General features: G+C 44.9%; 3 protein-coding genes across 3 annotated transcripts in view; all 3 read right to left on the bottom strand.

The window, feature by feature from the left end:
- Positions 1–4,248, bottom strand: part of wnk4a (WNK lysine deficient protein kinase 4a) — a gene marked incomplete at its 3' end in the record, with an annotated part of 36,194 nt that extends 31,946 nt beyond the window's left edge. Inside the window, exons 1-2 of the mRNA XM_084485523.1 lie at positions 4,191–4,248; positions 3,050–3,767 (exon numbers count right to left, since the gene is read on the bottom strand). Of these exons, the coding sequence (XP_084341649.1) occupies positions 3,050–3,767; positions 4,191–4,222 (750 nt within the window). The 5' untranslated portion in view covers positions 4,223–4,248. The remainder of the gene's footprint in view (positions 1–3,049; positions 3,768–4,190) is intronic.
- Positions 4,249–5,300: 1,052 nt separating this feature from the next.
- On the bottom strand, positions 5,301–9,855 carry vps25 (vacuolar protein sorting 25 homolog). The gene is made up of 6 exons (XM_084485348.1): positions 9,757–9,855; positions 8,701–8,846; positions 8,415–8,468; positions 8,214–8,302; positions 6,993–7,068; positions 5,301–6,123 (listed from the first exon to the last, which is right to left on the bottom strand). Exons 1-6 carry the CDS (start codon positions 9,801–9,803, stop codon positions 6,011–6,013), a joined length of 525 nt encoding a protein of 174 aa, XP_084341474.1. The 5' UTR covers positions 9,804–9,855; the 3' UTR covers positions 5,301–6,010.
- Positions 9,856–10,483: 628 nt separating this feature from the next.
- On the bottom strand, positions 10,484–15,372 carry LOC311366564 (rho GTPase-activating protein 27-like). Its single transcript, XM_084485350.1, has 8 exons — positions 15,278–15,372; positions 14,613–14,724; positions 13,897–14,025; positions 13,123–13,221; positions 12,925–13,002; positions 12,569–12,700; positions 12,025–12,130; positions 10,484–11,777 (listed from the first exon to the last, which is right to left on the bottom strand). Exons 3-8 carry the CDS (start codon positions 13,985–13,987, stop codon positions 11,606–11,608), a joined length of 678 nt encoding a protein of 225 aa, XP_084341476.1. The 5' UTR covers positions 13,988–14,025; positions 14,613–14,724; positions 15,278–15,372; the 3' UTR covers positions 10,484–11,605.
- Between the last annotated feature and the right edge of the window lie 234 nt (positions 15,373–15,606).

Below are 15,606 nucleotides of genomic sequence, written 5' to 3'. Positions count from 1 at the left end.
TACACAGCAACAACGACCCATGTGTTTGATTAGAAATTGCTTCAACCTTCAGGTTTGGTTGCTTTTCAGATGCTTTCAAAATTCAATGAAACACATTGGGACACATTTTTCCTTTTGTCTTTTGTCAGTGAACCTCATTAAATATAATACACAAAGTGAGCCCCCCTCCCCCTCTCGTTCTGTCCAGTAATCTTTATTGTTATCCATATATTCTAATAAGGTTTCCCAAAACTACTCGTAGTAGGTCCTTTTACACTGGACAGCTGCGTAGACCAGGCGTCCACCTCCAACATGCACGTTAGAGAGTGAACAGACTCAAAACAGTTTGACTGTTTTCCCGTCATGATAGTGGAGGGGAAGCCTTGAAAGCCATCTGGAAGAAACTATGATCAAGTTCCCACTAGTCCACTGGCGGACCTGAAGCCCCTAGCGGCCATCTCGTTTTTCCATTTGGTTCTAAACACTTAGCTGGGTGAGGGGATCTGATTCTGAATGCAGAATTGAGTCCCCCCCAACCCAGCCAGCGTCCAGAACCACCGTAAGACCTGCTACAAGTTTTTGGGATTGTTTAGGTGGTGCTAGCTCCTTCCATGTGTTTAGGTTGTGCTAGCCGTACCTTGAAGGCCATCTAATGAGCACAAACCCCTTCCCTACACCAGGGAAACACGACCAGACTACGGCTCATTAATGTTTAATGATCTGTAAACGTCTCTGAATGCTGAGGCTATAAAGTGTCTATAACTTGTGCGCCTTCGGAGGGCTGCGTTGCTAGGTAGCTAACTCACTGGGGGGATTAGCCTGTCTGGCACAGTTTGGCATAATGCTAGGACTGATTCTAAACATGAAATGAACACAAGGAAATGCTTGTTCAGTACGTCCTCCACGTGCCAACGGCTCTCGTGTTAGCTTAGCTTCTGATGCTGATTGGCTAACATTAAGAATTGACTGCATTCTGACTGCATTTATAAAGTGCTTTTCTATCCTTTCTATCTCCACTCAAAGCTCTTTACAATTAGTGTACAGCGCCTCGCATTCAGCCAATCATAGAAGAATACAGTGGCAGGTATAAGTTAAGAGCTGTTTGGACAGAGATGAAGGCACCTACTTGTGACCTACATGTGTGTGCTCGTCATAAACGTGTTCCCACAGAACTTATAATCAGACGACTCTCTTCGCGTCGTTCTGCCTGGCGGATTACACCTTGCGTGTTAGATAGATAGATAGATAGATAGTAATTTATTTATTTTATTGATCCCTAGGGGAAATTCAGTTGAAATTCAATTATACATCATTAAACAGATGCTGCCTGATGAAGGCTAGTGTCTTCCTTTTGTTTGTTACAGTTGAACTGAGCCGGTTCAGTGAGTCCTCCCAGGGCAGAGTTCTGCATCACCTTCCACCACCCCGCTAAGGTTTCTTAATCGTGTTGTTACAAGTGATAAGACAACTGAACTTGTTTTATGGGTCACTTCAATACAAACATTTGTCAAATGGGTGTTTCCCAAACTAACGCTAAGTAACGAACAGAGGGTTCAAGAGAAGCAGTATAGCACCATCTCAAAAGAAATGACGTGGTCCCTCGCAGTAGACTATAGGACATCCGTGATGATCTTGTTCTCTCAATCCAATCCACTTGTTGATAAGTGGAACATACATGGCCTCTTAAAAGTGATGCATGTGTCAGTGTAAGTGTAACTGTGAGGCAGCTGTTGACAGCTCTAGGCCTGCGAGTGAGAGTGACACACACACACACACACACACACACACACACACACACACACACACACACGCGCACGCGACACCTGTTGCTCATCCCGACAGGTGGGACAGTGCGGTACAGAGTGCCCTCCCCTCCCCCCCACCTGTCTTGTGACACTTTCACCTCATGTGATCTGCTGCTTTCGTCTGCGCGTTTTCGGTGTGCGTGTGTGTGCGTGTGTGTGCGTGTGTGTGCACGCGGCCCACGTTAAACTATATATACACATACGTACGTGCTCGGTGGTGGAACTGGTGGGGTGCTAATCAAACTGGGTTAGTAGAGGCAAACTACTAACTAGGCCAACCGTGAGATAACAAGAGGGAGGACTTAACTCCCCTGACCTCACCTGACTACCCGCCAAGACACCGCCACGGACATGCGCCCGGGCAGAATAGCCAGTGTTCAGAGAAGACTTAACAGGCTTTACTCTCTAAAGCCCTCCACGGTCCTGCCTGCAGCGGGACAGACGGAGCAGCTGTCAAGCAGGCTGTTTGATGCGCGCAGCCTGAGTCAAGCCTTTTTATAATCAGGGGTGTTATGGTTGTCGCCGGTCCACGTGTCTCCACAGGGCTCCCACGTAACCAGGTGGGGGGGTGCCATGTAACCCTCGATGATGAGAGGCACCCATCTTAACCAGATTTCACACACTAAGGCTTTTTTTTAGAGAGGGGGGGCGGGGGTTAAGAAATGATACTCTATTTTTGGCAATTAATTAGACGTTTTACAGTTGCTATAAAGACGCGGGTGTCAGTTTAACGTGAGTCGGTGTGGGCGTGAGGGACTGTTGTTGGGGTCACCGGTTGCTGATTACAACAACACAGATTACCGAGGCTCAAGGCATACTGAGAGAGTCGGAGTGGATTGTTGGAGAGGGATGGCCAGGTCAGCTGTGTGTTGTTGGTGACACAAACCCTGTTCCAAGGTCGTGAAAAAGCAGAATATCCACCTCACAAAAGGCCTTCTTGGGCTTTTACTCACAGGCCAACGAACGTGTGGCCTGTGAGTAACCATTACAGTCGAATTGACAGCAGTTTCCTTTATACGCCTGTGGCCGGACTATTTTCATAGATGAAACAATAAGAAAGTGTAGGACCTTAAACAGCATGTAATGCATATAATGTTGACTCTGAATAAAAAAACACGAATAGGCCGAATTGACACGGAGACTTGAATATAATTAAAATAGCACAATTACTAATTAAGTGTATTGAACCTGTTCATATCAGGCTATAGAAATAAAGATAATTCCACATTGTCAAAGCACCGTGCAACAGGTCCTTCCCCGCTCACCTGTAGCTCACACCACGCCACCTCCACGGTGGTCTCCGTGTCCAGACCTTTATAGACGGTCTTGAACGAACCCCGTCCGATCTCGATGTTGAACTTGAGATATCTTCCATCGGGCGAAGTGGCCACAGCTTTGGTCTCGATCTCCTCCTTCTCGTCCTGCTCCCTCTTGCTCTGGTAGGGGAGCCGCGACAGCACCTTGTGCGGTTTGCTGTGGGGGACAAGGAGCTCAGTGTCCGAGTCCGAGCTCGCATCCTGGGGGATGACGGAGGAGGAGGAAGAAGCCGGGACGGAGGCCCAGGTGTCCGTGAGCAGGACAGCCTCCGAGGCTGCGCTGCAGTGGGGCGTGAGGGAGGCGACGGTGCCGATGCTCGACGTTAGGGAGGGGGACGGGGACTGGGACGGGGACCGGGGCGAGTCGTCCGTCTTCCCCGCCTCCTCCTCGGCCCGGGACTCTGGGAGCGACAGGATGTTCTCGGCAGACCACGACAGCGCTTTGGACAGGACCCCGCTGTACATCGGGGAGTCGATGTCCATGGTGATTTTATGAAGGCCATAGGAGTTCCGCCGTGCGCCTAGACCGTGTGGCCTGAACACGGACACCCGGGACATGCAGTCCCCCTCCGACATGTCCACCGACAGACCCGGGAATCCGCGTCCGGGTATTTCCATCTCTGCGCGCGACATTGTTTCAACGTCAGTGCCCCCCTTTAATTGGACCCTGAAACAACGGCGGGAACACAACGTTAATTAGTTAATTGATATAGCCCCAATTCTTCCCGAAGAGGTCACACGCGCCATTGTTGCGCTCAAGTCAACAGGCGATAACTACGGTTGTGTCAATGAAGATAGTGGTGTCAATCACTACGGCGTAATCAATCACTATGGTGGTATTAATCGTAATGGGGTTTATCAATGACTACAGTTGTATTAATCACTATGATGGCATTAATCACTACGGTGTTAATGGCCATGGCGGTGTCGTTGAGAGACTAGTCCTTCTACTTAGGTAGGTAGGCTACTGATTCCTGCAATGTGATGAAAGCTAAAAAAAAAAATTAGCCATTCAAATAGGCTGCAAACAAGAGGGCAACTTGTTGAAAAAACATACAAAACAAAAGCAAATAACACTTAGGCTACTTACTCGGTGCAGAAACGGAATCTCGAAACTTCCATTCAACACATGGTGGGTTTGAATACAGTAATCCTCTCTCCCGCTGGCAGTGCGCGGTTATAAAGGTAACCTCTGGCAGCAGACTGTTATTATCAGCTGCGCCCCAGCGCCGCGCTGGAGCGCAGCGGAGCGCTCGGCTCCGCCCCTCGCGGTAATAAAAACGTGCGCCCTGCGCGAGGAGGCGGTAATGACCCACTGACGTCAAAGTCGTTCCAAGTCCGAGACAAAATGTTATGATTTAGTTTTGTAATATTCTATGCTGAACGATTTATCAACGCAAGAAGTGGTTTATTCAACACGGGGGGGGGGGGGGGGGGTGGGGGGCGGGGGGTCAGCCTCGTTGCAGATTAAGCTGTTACATCAGGATATTTAGTTTTTACTATAAGCAGACTCTTGAGTATACATTTTGGAGGGTTTGGGTAGATTTCCAAGAATTATAACGCAAACCATTTATTTTATGACACACATATGTTGCCATTGTTTTTTGTTTTTTTTCCAGGCTTTACTATAAGTTAAAATCCACTGCTGATTTCGCGAACAAGACCGTTTAGTACACCATGCGGCCTGTAGATGGCGCCACATCAACAAGACCCCTTTTATCTCCAAGGGCAGTCGGCCCCCACCGGTCACACAAACACACACCAGGGACTTTATCAGCGGGCACGCTGGGCTCCCCGGAGCTCTATCTGCGCCTCAGGGCCCTGCCACATGATTAGGGCTGGCACGGCCCGGTTAAACTGGGTCATTCATAATATCAGAATTCGGAATTCCGCACGAAAATCGTATTCTGTGAAAAGGTTACTTGATAGAATTTAAGAGAATTTCATTAGAAACCTATCTGACTAGCAAGGATTCTGCATGCGATGCCAAACAGATGTGCACTGTCGAAATGAGTAAATAGATTTAACTTTTAAAAACTTTGTCATCTTGTTGGCCGACATGTGACACAACCACATAACATGATGTCAACAGAACACATGCATGTTCTTGCAAAGAAAAAAAAGAACGAAATGAATCCAAAACCAACATTAATCAAACTGAAAACACCCATCATATCACATCAGTCCATCCCACAGTACATACAATTTGAAATTTCTTTATTTTCCCATAACAAAAACAAATTTGTTTGGCCAAGGAGCAGGGAGTGTAAGAGTTGATTCTGTGTTGTTACCACAGTGATCAGTACAGAAAAACAGAGCCAGCACTCCACCCCCTCATCTCCACGCTACTCCTCGTCGGGGAGCAACACATTTGAACACCCAAAAGGTAAAGGTCCCTCGTTGTGTGTCGTTGTGGCGGAGCAGAGGAATAACCGCCCTGTTTAATGCATCGTTTATATAATACCCATGAATCGGAAAGCAAACCCTGAAAACTAAAACTACAACCATATTTACAAAGACAGAGAAAGTTACAGCAGTGTAGGTAAGATGTACTCCCAGTAAAGGGTACACAGAACAGCACAGACTCCCCTGATTGAGTCTGGTTGCATTTAAACTGGGAGCCAGCTGGCTCGGCAGATGGTTACCTTGAACCGAAGGTGCACCACCCGTACCAATGCAACACATCTGTTGTAGCACCTCTCCTCTTCTTCACAGAGGTGGCACCCTCATTTTGGTTCCCCTTCAGCGGCCCAGAAATAGCAACTTCCTGATGCAAATCATTTTTAACCAGCGTCCGTTTGTTTGGGGGGTATTTTTGGTGGATCTTGCATAACCCTAAGATGGCTCGACCGTCGTAGCGTCTTAAAACAAAGCGATAAAGGGCCCGAGTTTGTGACGCAGGGGGTCCGCTCAGAAGAACTTGACCCCCTTGCTGTCGTCCATGGTGATGATCTCGGCCTTGCCGTCCGTCTGCAGTGCCTGCAAGGACCGCAGCAACATCCACTCTTCAAGACCGTGGAATTCTGGGAAAAGAGGACATTTAACAATTAGCATAGTTCTTGGCACAACACACAATGATGTCAGTGTCTCAAATATTTAGTATTGACGAACATCCTGTAAAAAAAGGGCTGGATTGGGAGACGGTAGTCTTGTAGTTCAGAAGTGAACCACGGCCGTCACCTCCTTCACAGACTCCTGCAGCTGCTTCCCTGCCCCCTGATAATCCTCATTTCCCCCCTGTTGATAACCTTCGGGTTACACTGTCGCGATGTGATGGTTTTCTGTGAATGTCTCCCGTTAGCCTCATGAGACCACGGGATCTCTTGACTTCATGTTCTGTTCCTCTCTGCTCAGACCGCTCTGCCCTCCATTCCCGCTGAAAGCCTTTTTCTAGAAATGCAAACATGCCACAACCGATGAGCTCTCTCTCGCTCAGAGAGAGGGGACGTTTCGGTTCATGACAGACAAGCAGCACAGCAGTCTGTCGAGAGAAATTTAAAAAATGCTGGTGCCCCAAAAAAGTGCAGCGACCAAAACAGTTTTATCAAAAATAGAGTGAATAACGATGTTAAAAGTGAGCCGTTCTAAATGACTGGCCTGGTTCAATAAAAGTAAAAAAAATACAGCCCCAATATGCCTCTGGGGATAGTACTTTTATTGTCTCTGCTCCGCGTCTTTGGAATTGCCATCCAGATGACTGACAATGCACAGTCAATACTTTGAGGGCTAGCTTTAAAGCAAGGAGTCATTATATTTTGCATTGTATTTCATCATACATTTTTTGTAAGGTAATCTGTTTGTTTATTATATAAATCACTCTGAATTGCATTTGCTTGCCGGAAAGGTGATCTACGAATAAAATTTGATTTTGAATTGAGATATGGGAGCATACCTTCACCCTCTGTGTCATCGCCGTTGGACAGCTCGTAAAGTGTAAACACTGAGTTGATCATGCCGACTTTGGAGACCTAATGGTTGATAGGGAGAAGACAGAAATGGCATATATATTTTAATAATAATAGTATTCATTTGGCAGTGCCGAGAGGCGATGGTTCAAAGACATTGTCAGAGATTCCCATTGGGGTTGAGTTGTAAAGAGTGTTAATCGACAAAAGCAAACTGATGCAAAACGTGTGATTGTGGCCCATTTAATAATGACATCTACCCTCCGATTATTTTTGTAAAAGTGGGAAACTCTTTCCCAATCCCAACACTCAATGTGTTAAATAGGTGCATTGCCCCTGTAAGAAAACGTTTATTAATGATAGCTTCCACAACAACATTCACATATTTCTGACTTCTAAGATGATGGACACAAACAGCTGAAGCAATGGCATCCTTATCCGTCTTCACTTCTCCAAACATAGGATGATTTTAACAACGTAGCACTCTCACAAATCAGACTTAAAATGAATAATAGATTAATAATAATAGATAATAGATTAATTAATAATAGATTAATAAACTAAAGTCTGATGGCAGACTAACGCTGAATCTGGGTGAACATGTTGCTGAAGCATGCACTGTTTATTTACAGTGAACACAAACCCAGGCGCCAGCCCTCGCCTAAAGGTGGATGCAGAGTATGATGCGGCTCATCTCCGGCTGTGTGTAGCATGTGTGAGAGCACCACTCATGTGTGAAAGGATCCTCTCAGACCCGATTCTCCGGAGAAGATCCGGAGCTCACGTGTGAACGGCCTACAACTAAACTGTCAAAAAAAAATGTTTTCAAACATTTCAAATCGACACCGTATAAAATAGCCACTGTAGAAATACATCAAAACCCCCTTATGAAAGCCTCAGCCAGTCGCAAATTTAATTATTTTGGGTAGACGTCTCCATAAGGAAACACGAAGCATGGCGTATTCCCGCCGCTCTGTTCCGTCTCCCCCCAGAGGGTCTGGCGTTACACGCTAGGACTGCTGGATCCCAGATATACAATCCAGTAAATAGATTATATTGAAAGTTAGCGAGGGTATTTTGAAATGTCAAAAGCATTCACGTCTTTCATTAAATGTTTGTATTTCTTTGGTCAACGTAAACCCGGGTATGAGGACAGGAGTACCAATTCCCGGTACACTGAGTGATCCTGTTTGGGGCCGATGACTCACCCATTGGTAGATCAGCTTGCCCCACTCCTCCGGCCGTCTCCACATGACTAAACACCGAGACTTGTTTTTGTCCAGCCAGTCCAGGTTCCCTACGGTGGCAGGACAGTCCAGTAAACAAACAAACAATCAGCACCACTATCGTTGCGTCACTGGTGAGGTAATACGACACCATGGGTCTTCAACCACTAAGGGCGTTGTCACCTTTTTTCCTGAGTTCCTCAAAGACAACTTGGATCGCTTCCGTTGATAGTTTTCCTGGGACTTTAGTTAAGGTCGGAAAGTTTTGCTATATGGCAACTGTGAAAGTCAACCTACGGATTCTAAAGACTCGACAATACAATATGCTAATTGTGAATACTTTTTAAAATTATAAATAAATACATTTTAAGTTAAAGACCTTCATTCCAACAATGTTAATTTGAATAACGACTTAAAAAAAAAAAAGAGTCACTCTAATCAATGGTCTTCAAGGCGTCGTTAAGGATACGCTCTATCTTCTTGTTATTGAAGACAGGGCTCTCCTGGGACTCCATGACGTCCAGGGTGTAGAGTCTGTGGTGTCTGCAGTAAGCCAGCGCCAGCGAGCACCACGCCGCCAGCTGCTTCTGTCTGGTGTCCACATTAGGCTGTAATCTGTCCACAGGAGAAGGAAAGCAGAGAAAGAAGAAAAACTGTTCATCAGTCGAGAGGGGGAAGAGTTTCCATTTTCATTCTCTCGTCACAAATGATGACAGGGATCTTGTTACAAGCACGGTATGAGATAAGCTCTGATTTAGGGATGGGTCTTTTGCAACATATACAAAGGCAATCTGTTTAGTGATGACCGATTTTTTATATGCTGTTGTTCAACCTAATCTAGCATGTAATGCACGTCTGGTTTGGAAGCCCTTGAACAGATTCATGTTTGACAAATCTTTTTCACTGTCGTTAAAACAATCTTGTCTTCAAGTTCAAAGTATGGGAAGAATAGGAAATAAATGTAGGGAGGGTGGATCATTAGTGAACTACTTTGTAGTCACTCAGCAAGTAATCAAGTTCACACTGATATATTGGTTTGGTATTATTATTATTGTACAACAACAATAACAATAACTCTAAGTTTATGACTCATAATATTCATCTAATGTTGTTTCTCTAATATAAAACTATGACGTATATCAATGTGTCTCTTCATTTACAACTACAATGTTTTAGCTCTTAGTTGATAACATATCAATGTTTAAGCTCTTCATTTACAACTACAACAGATATCCAGTGTCTTAGCTCTTGGTTTTCAACTGTAATAGATAGTCGAATGTCTAAACTATCTAACAGATAGTTGGATGTATAAACTATCTAATAGATGGTTAGATATATAAACTTAGTAAGATATATAAACTATAATCACGTTAGACACCAGACTCCCCAACTGAGATTCACTTCCGTAGCATCCTTTAGCATTGAGCTAGCCTGCAGACCACCACTGGACGCATGTTCTTAACAAACGGACACACCGTCAGCGTGTCAATACGTGACTTTGAATTGCTAATTAGAAAAGACTCACGTAAAAAAGGGAGGGAAGTTATACTGCCAGGGCCACTCGAAACTCATCGCAGAGATGGATTGCAGTTTCACTTTTCCCCAGCCGACAGTTCCCGGAAGTGTGCCGCCTCCAAATGACTCCGACCATGCGGCGGGTTCCGGCTTGGCTTGCAAAGCAAGCGCTCCGTTGATGTGTCACGCGTGAATACGTTCACTTCTTTTTTCTTTTCCTTTCCCCCCTCGCAGACCAGGCACAAACGTTGTGTATTACTGCCACCTACTGTCGTTCATGAGAATGCCTATTTAGGACTTGACGTGAGAGACACAAATAAATAAACAGAAAAAGAAAGATATTATAATATTAATTTGCCCCAACCAAAGCATACACACTTTTTTATTAGGACATCTTGAACACTGAAAGATACTTTTATATACATGCTCTGATTGATTTTGTCCCAGGAGAGATTTTGTGGAAAATGTATCAAATCCCATCTAATTTGGTATCAATGCAGTCCAATCTCTTCCCATCTCTTCCCACAGTACAGCCTTAGCTGGTCCACCTGCCATTTTGTTTCCAACCATCCCTGATTTGAATACATTCCTTAGTTCATTTCTTTATTTTAAATGTCAAATATAATGTAACACAGAGTTAGAAGGTAGGTCTATAACTCAATTATTATTATTATTATTATTTATTGTAATATAAACAATTTCCATCGGGATGAATAAAGTACTCAAATAATAAAGTACTTAAATATATTTTATTCAGTTATTTGAAAGAATAATCACAATTTCTTTGTACAAAGTTATTCTTTATTAAAGAGAAGTCTGGGCATCGTCTGCTTTTTCAGCAAACCAATGCTTCCTATTTGTATTTACAGGCACACATCTCTTATAAGATCGAGCTTATCTCATTATGGTCTAGGCCTCTCACTGGCTTTACTTACTTTTCAAAAAAGCAACAGTATGTTATGCTATGATCACTATACAAAGCCCCTTCAGCGGGCTATAGAAAGATGAACCATCCATTCAAAAGGAATCTAGACACTGAAAAGTAGGCTTTGTTAACGTATAATTCACAGCTGTTTTAATATTTTATACATTACTATATTACAATAATAGTTCTAACATGTGAAAATGAGACTAGAAGACCAAATGACCACCATATCAAATATACACTCACTTCAGATGCCAACATTAAAAAGTAATCTTTAGGTTTAAAACAAACAGACAAGACAGACAAAACACGGACGCATTCATTTGATCCTTTGACAACAACTTAATATTATTGCATCTTTCCAGGGCACAGTGAGATTCTATATATACGCTCCAACCATTACAAGGCAGTATTAATATTATAACACATTAATGCGGACTACAGCGAAACAGCGGCCCGACCAACGCCCTGCGGACGGAGGGACGGCCGGAGCAGAGGGTCGCTTGGTTTGTGGGAAGCTGACAGAGGGACAGCGAAGCCTAAAGCTCCACCACCACCACCACCACCTTGCTTAGAGATTAGAAACAGAGGCTGCGTGTGAACGGTGTTTCTGTTTTCCCAATCCTAAAATACTGCAGAAAAAAACGTGTATTTCGTCAAATGCCGCGAGCCTTTAAAAGGAAAGCAAGACTGGAGGGGGGGGGGGGGGGGGGGGGGGGGTTAGTCCCTACTGCCGTGGCCCCCCGGCTGTTTATATCATATCTATTAACATCGCAGGTGTCGCTCGCCGGAGGCTGTCCTACCGCTAAACAAAGCGATGCTCAGGTTTCACGTGTCACGGTGTTCGCCGCGTTTCCTTTGTCACCACCCCACCCTCCCCCTCCCCACCACCCCCTACCCCCCCCCCCCCCCCCCCACCGGGGTCATTGTTGCCCTAGCTGAAGATGGTCTCATATTCGTTGAGGACAAACTCCACGATCTGGTTCTGGAACACCATGTGCATGGCAATGTTGGCCGACTCCACCTCCGGGCGCAGCAGGGTGGGGCCGAACACGATGGCCACGTTCTGTACCGTCATCCTGTTGTCGTTGCCGTATTTGATGACCCTGAGAAACGCAGGAGGAGGGTGGGGAGGATTCAGGCCCGAGTGAACAACGCTGATGATTTCACTTGTCACTTGATCAGTGGCTTATCAAGGGGCGCTTCCCCCTGTGGTATCTCAGTTCGTCATCAGCGTATCAAGAAAAAAATACTACACCTCCAAGCCACACAGATAACACAGCTGACACACAGTTACTACACGTTTAGTAGCTAAGTCACATGGGACAGGGATTGTAAAACGGTCCACTGTACCTGTGTAAATGGCCAAACAAGAGTTGCATGGTATCGTGGTTCGGCAGAGGAAGGGACTTGACCAAATCCCTCATGTAAGACACTTTTGCGTTGTAATCACTTGACCCTAGGAAGAGTGAGGGAGAAAACATTCCATGTTACACACAGTGAGATAGTGAGATAACACTCGTGTCATTCTCATATCCCTTCGCACACAACGTCTGATAAATGTCATGAATAGAAGAGCCTAGTTAGGGAAGAGCTTTGTGCGCTCTGCCGTCACTGCCTGAACAAACTCACTACCTGCTGAGCTCATGTGCTGCAGTGTGTGTTGATCTGATGATGCTGCATCGTTTATGTCATTAATGCTCTGTGTGATGTATGCAGGTGGCATTGAATGGGCTCTCTGGAGGATGATACTACTACTCTCTAATCTAATCTAAATGAACAACAAACAAATTGTATGAAACCATAACTCGACAATGACACAAAGGATTGGGCATATATTTGTGTAAATAGTCACGTGACATGGTTTCAGGTTAAGGAACAGAGAAATCCGGCTTACTGATGGCTGCAATGAATCTGCTGAAGTGGCTGAAAGGAAACAGGGGTTCTGGAAGCTCTCGGAAAAATAATTTCAATGCTCCGGTGATGACATGAACGTCTTCCCACTGGCCGTCTTCCAGGTCAAGTTCCTCTGTTCGACACAGGAGTAAATACCATTAGCAGACACAAGGGGGCGCTGCTGTACTTATTGAGTTCCCGTGTGCAGCAATCGCGTGGAAAAACTTTCTCTGACCCATTATCATTTTCAATACAAATTACATCAGTTGAATGGGAATGCAATGCGAATAAAACATAACAAACACACAAGCGTACTTGTCAGTAGTTAGACACAGAAAATAAAGCATTTCACTGTACCATGATCAGCCTTGTAACGCAACTTCTGTATGACCGCTAGATTCCCACTGACTCTGTAGATGCCATCGATGTCCAAACCTGTCGAATCAACAACAGTCAGTCAATCACTGAAAACAAAAGAGACGCAACCCTGTCTCCAATCAAAACAGCGATGGGGACCCTTCATGATAATGAAAAAAAATAATGGGAAAAGTGTACCTCTCCTTTCTACGGCTCGAACACATTTCTCCACAAAGCTGGGAACCGTGGTCCTCTCTTGGGCACACAGCGTGGCCAGGTGACAGCCAAACACGTTCTCTGCAAGGGGTCAGAGGTCAGAGAGCAGAGCCATTGAACCAACATATACTCAAACATGTCTAACACCTTGGGTGCATGGGGTCAGAGGTCAGAGAGCAGACAGAGCCATCGAACCAACATATACTCAAACATGTTGAACGTCTTGTCCGCATGGGGTCAGAGAGCAGAGCTACTGAACCACAATACACTCAAACATGAAACTGGAAACGTCCCCCTCAGCTACTCTCTGATACAGAGTAGGAACTAATCCTTCGTAGGTTTGTTGTGAATGAATCTGTCTCATACTGAACATTAACACTTGACCGACTGAAAGCCTGTAATCCTGTACCAATTACATCACTGGACTTACTTTACTGTATAGATATTTTTTAATTAAAAACAGGGTCAACGTCGCAGGCCGCCATGTCTTTCACAACACACACACACACACACACACACACACACACACACAGACACACACACACACACACATGGGCAGCACTCTCTTCTATGAGGCGAGCGCGACGTGTCCCCTTTGAATCAAATAAAACATCTCAGGTGTGTTCAGAGTTTTCTCTGTGCCGCGGCGGAGAACCCAAAACGTAAAGGATCGCCTGACACGGAGGACAAAGGCGACCACTGTAGTCCACCGCGGGCCCCGGGCCCCGGGCCCCGGGGCTGAGCGCAGCTCTGTACCTCTGAAGTAGCCTTTCTCCTTCACGGACTGCAGCGTGGGCCGCTTCATGAGGAACTTGATGAGCTTGTTCCGGACCTTCTTCTGGTCCATCTCCTCTGGGGCGGCGCTGGACAAGCTGGGCCGCGTGCCTGGACAGACAAACGGGCCAACGACGCTTCAACACACTCAGACGGTAGCAAGGGAGGGAGCCGGTCACTAAGGCGTCGGCTTCTACAATGCGTTTCGTTTTTTCTTTTTTACTTTGCCTTTGTTTTCTTTTACCTATCTTTTTTCTTTCATTATTTGATTTTATTGTATGACGACGTTTCTAGCACTTCGAGGTTACCTTGTGTAGGAAATGCTATATAAATAGAGTTTCCTTGCCTTGCCTGGCCTAGTTGAATAAGTAAGTCTGGTTGATTCTGTCTCTCATCGAGATCTTAGATGCTTTCATACCTGCAACTCGGGCTGGGAAATAATTGAACTTTATCGTTTAGTGTTTTGAATGGTATTGTTTCGTTATGAAATGAAGATATCGACTTTTATGGTCTGTATTAATTACGACAAGACGCCTTTAAATGGTGTTATTATGAGTTCTGAAAGATAGTTTTAGTCTGATACCTTAATACTTTTAAAGGTCGATACACTTCATTGCAATGACCCTCAGCTAGATGGCGACACACGTCACACAAAGTGAAGCGGTCCTTTGAAAGCAGCTTCAGTGGCAGTGACTCACTTCTTCTGATCTTCTCCGTGGTGCCTCCCCGGTCCTCTCGGTTAATGTCCGCTATGCAGGGCTTCTCACACAGCTCTCCTTCCTCCTCCTCTGAGTGGTGGTCCTGGTACTCCTAACACACACACACACACACACACACACACACACACACACACACACACACACACACACACACACACCAAACGACCCATGATCAATCATCCCAACCTTCACTATTACTTATATTTGAACAAAGCTAGCACTATTAAAGTTGCAGTATGTACGTGTTCCAGATAGCAGCCTCTAGTGGACTGAGTTGTAACTACAGTTGTAGTTATATTTTATATAAAATTATATATATATATATATATATATATATATATATATAGAAAAAGAGATTTCAATTTTCCGAGGGTTGGGGGGGCAAAGTGGACCACAAAGATGAACAGAAAACAATTCCCTGTATTGACGGACTCATGGATGGGCACCTTTTATTCTTGAGAAACATTCTACTTCAGATATTTTTATAAATAGCTGCATTAGGGAATGTGACCCAGAGCAGGTGTGAAGTCTTATTCATTATCTGAACTGGACAAAACAAACACAGTTAGAAAACACTGGTTGACCTTGGTGGAATACACACAGCCAATACAGTGTCGGGGGGGAGAGTGGATGGAACTACTCACAAGCTGTCGTATGGTGTCGCCCAGGACTTTGTGCCAGTCGTTGATGATGCCCTCGTTGTCGTACTGAACAAGGAATTCAACGCCGTTCCGACCTTTTAACTGGAAAATAAAAGCTTAACACTTTACTAAAAGGGAACATTAATAAACACCATTTTTTTTAATGTTACTTAATGCAGTAGCATAGCATTAGCATAGGGGTTAGGGGTAGAGGGTTAGTAAAGGACAACAAGACCAGTAGTTAATGCTTATTACTGCATCAACTACTGTTAACGGTAACGTTATGCACCCTTATTGTAAAGTTTTGCCAATAAAATAACACAATATGGCAG

Source organism: Micromesistius poutassou (assembly GCF_964030765.1).
Source record: "Micromesistius poutassou genome assembly, chromosome: 21".
NCBI classification, from domain to species: domain Eukaryota; kingdom Metazoa; phylum Chordata; class Actinopteri; order Gadiformes; family Gadidae; genus Micromesistius; species Micromesistius poutassou.
This window is presented reverse-complemented; position numbering and strand designations above follow the sequence as displayed.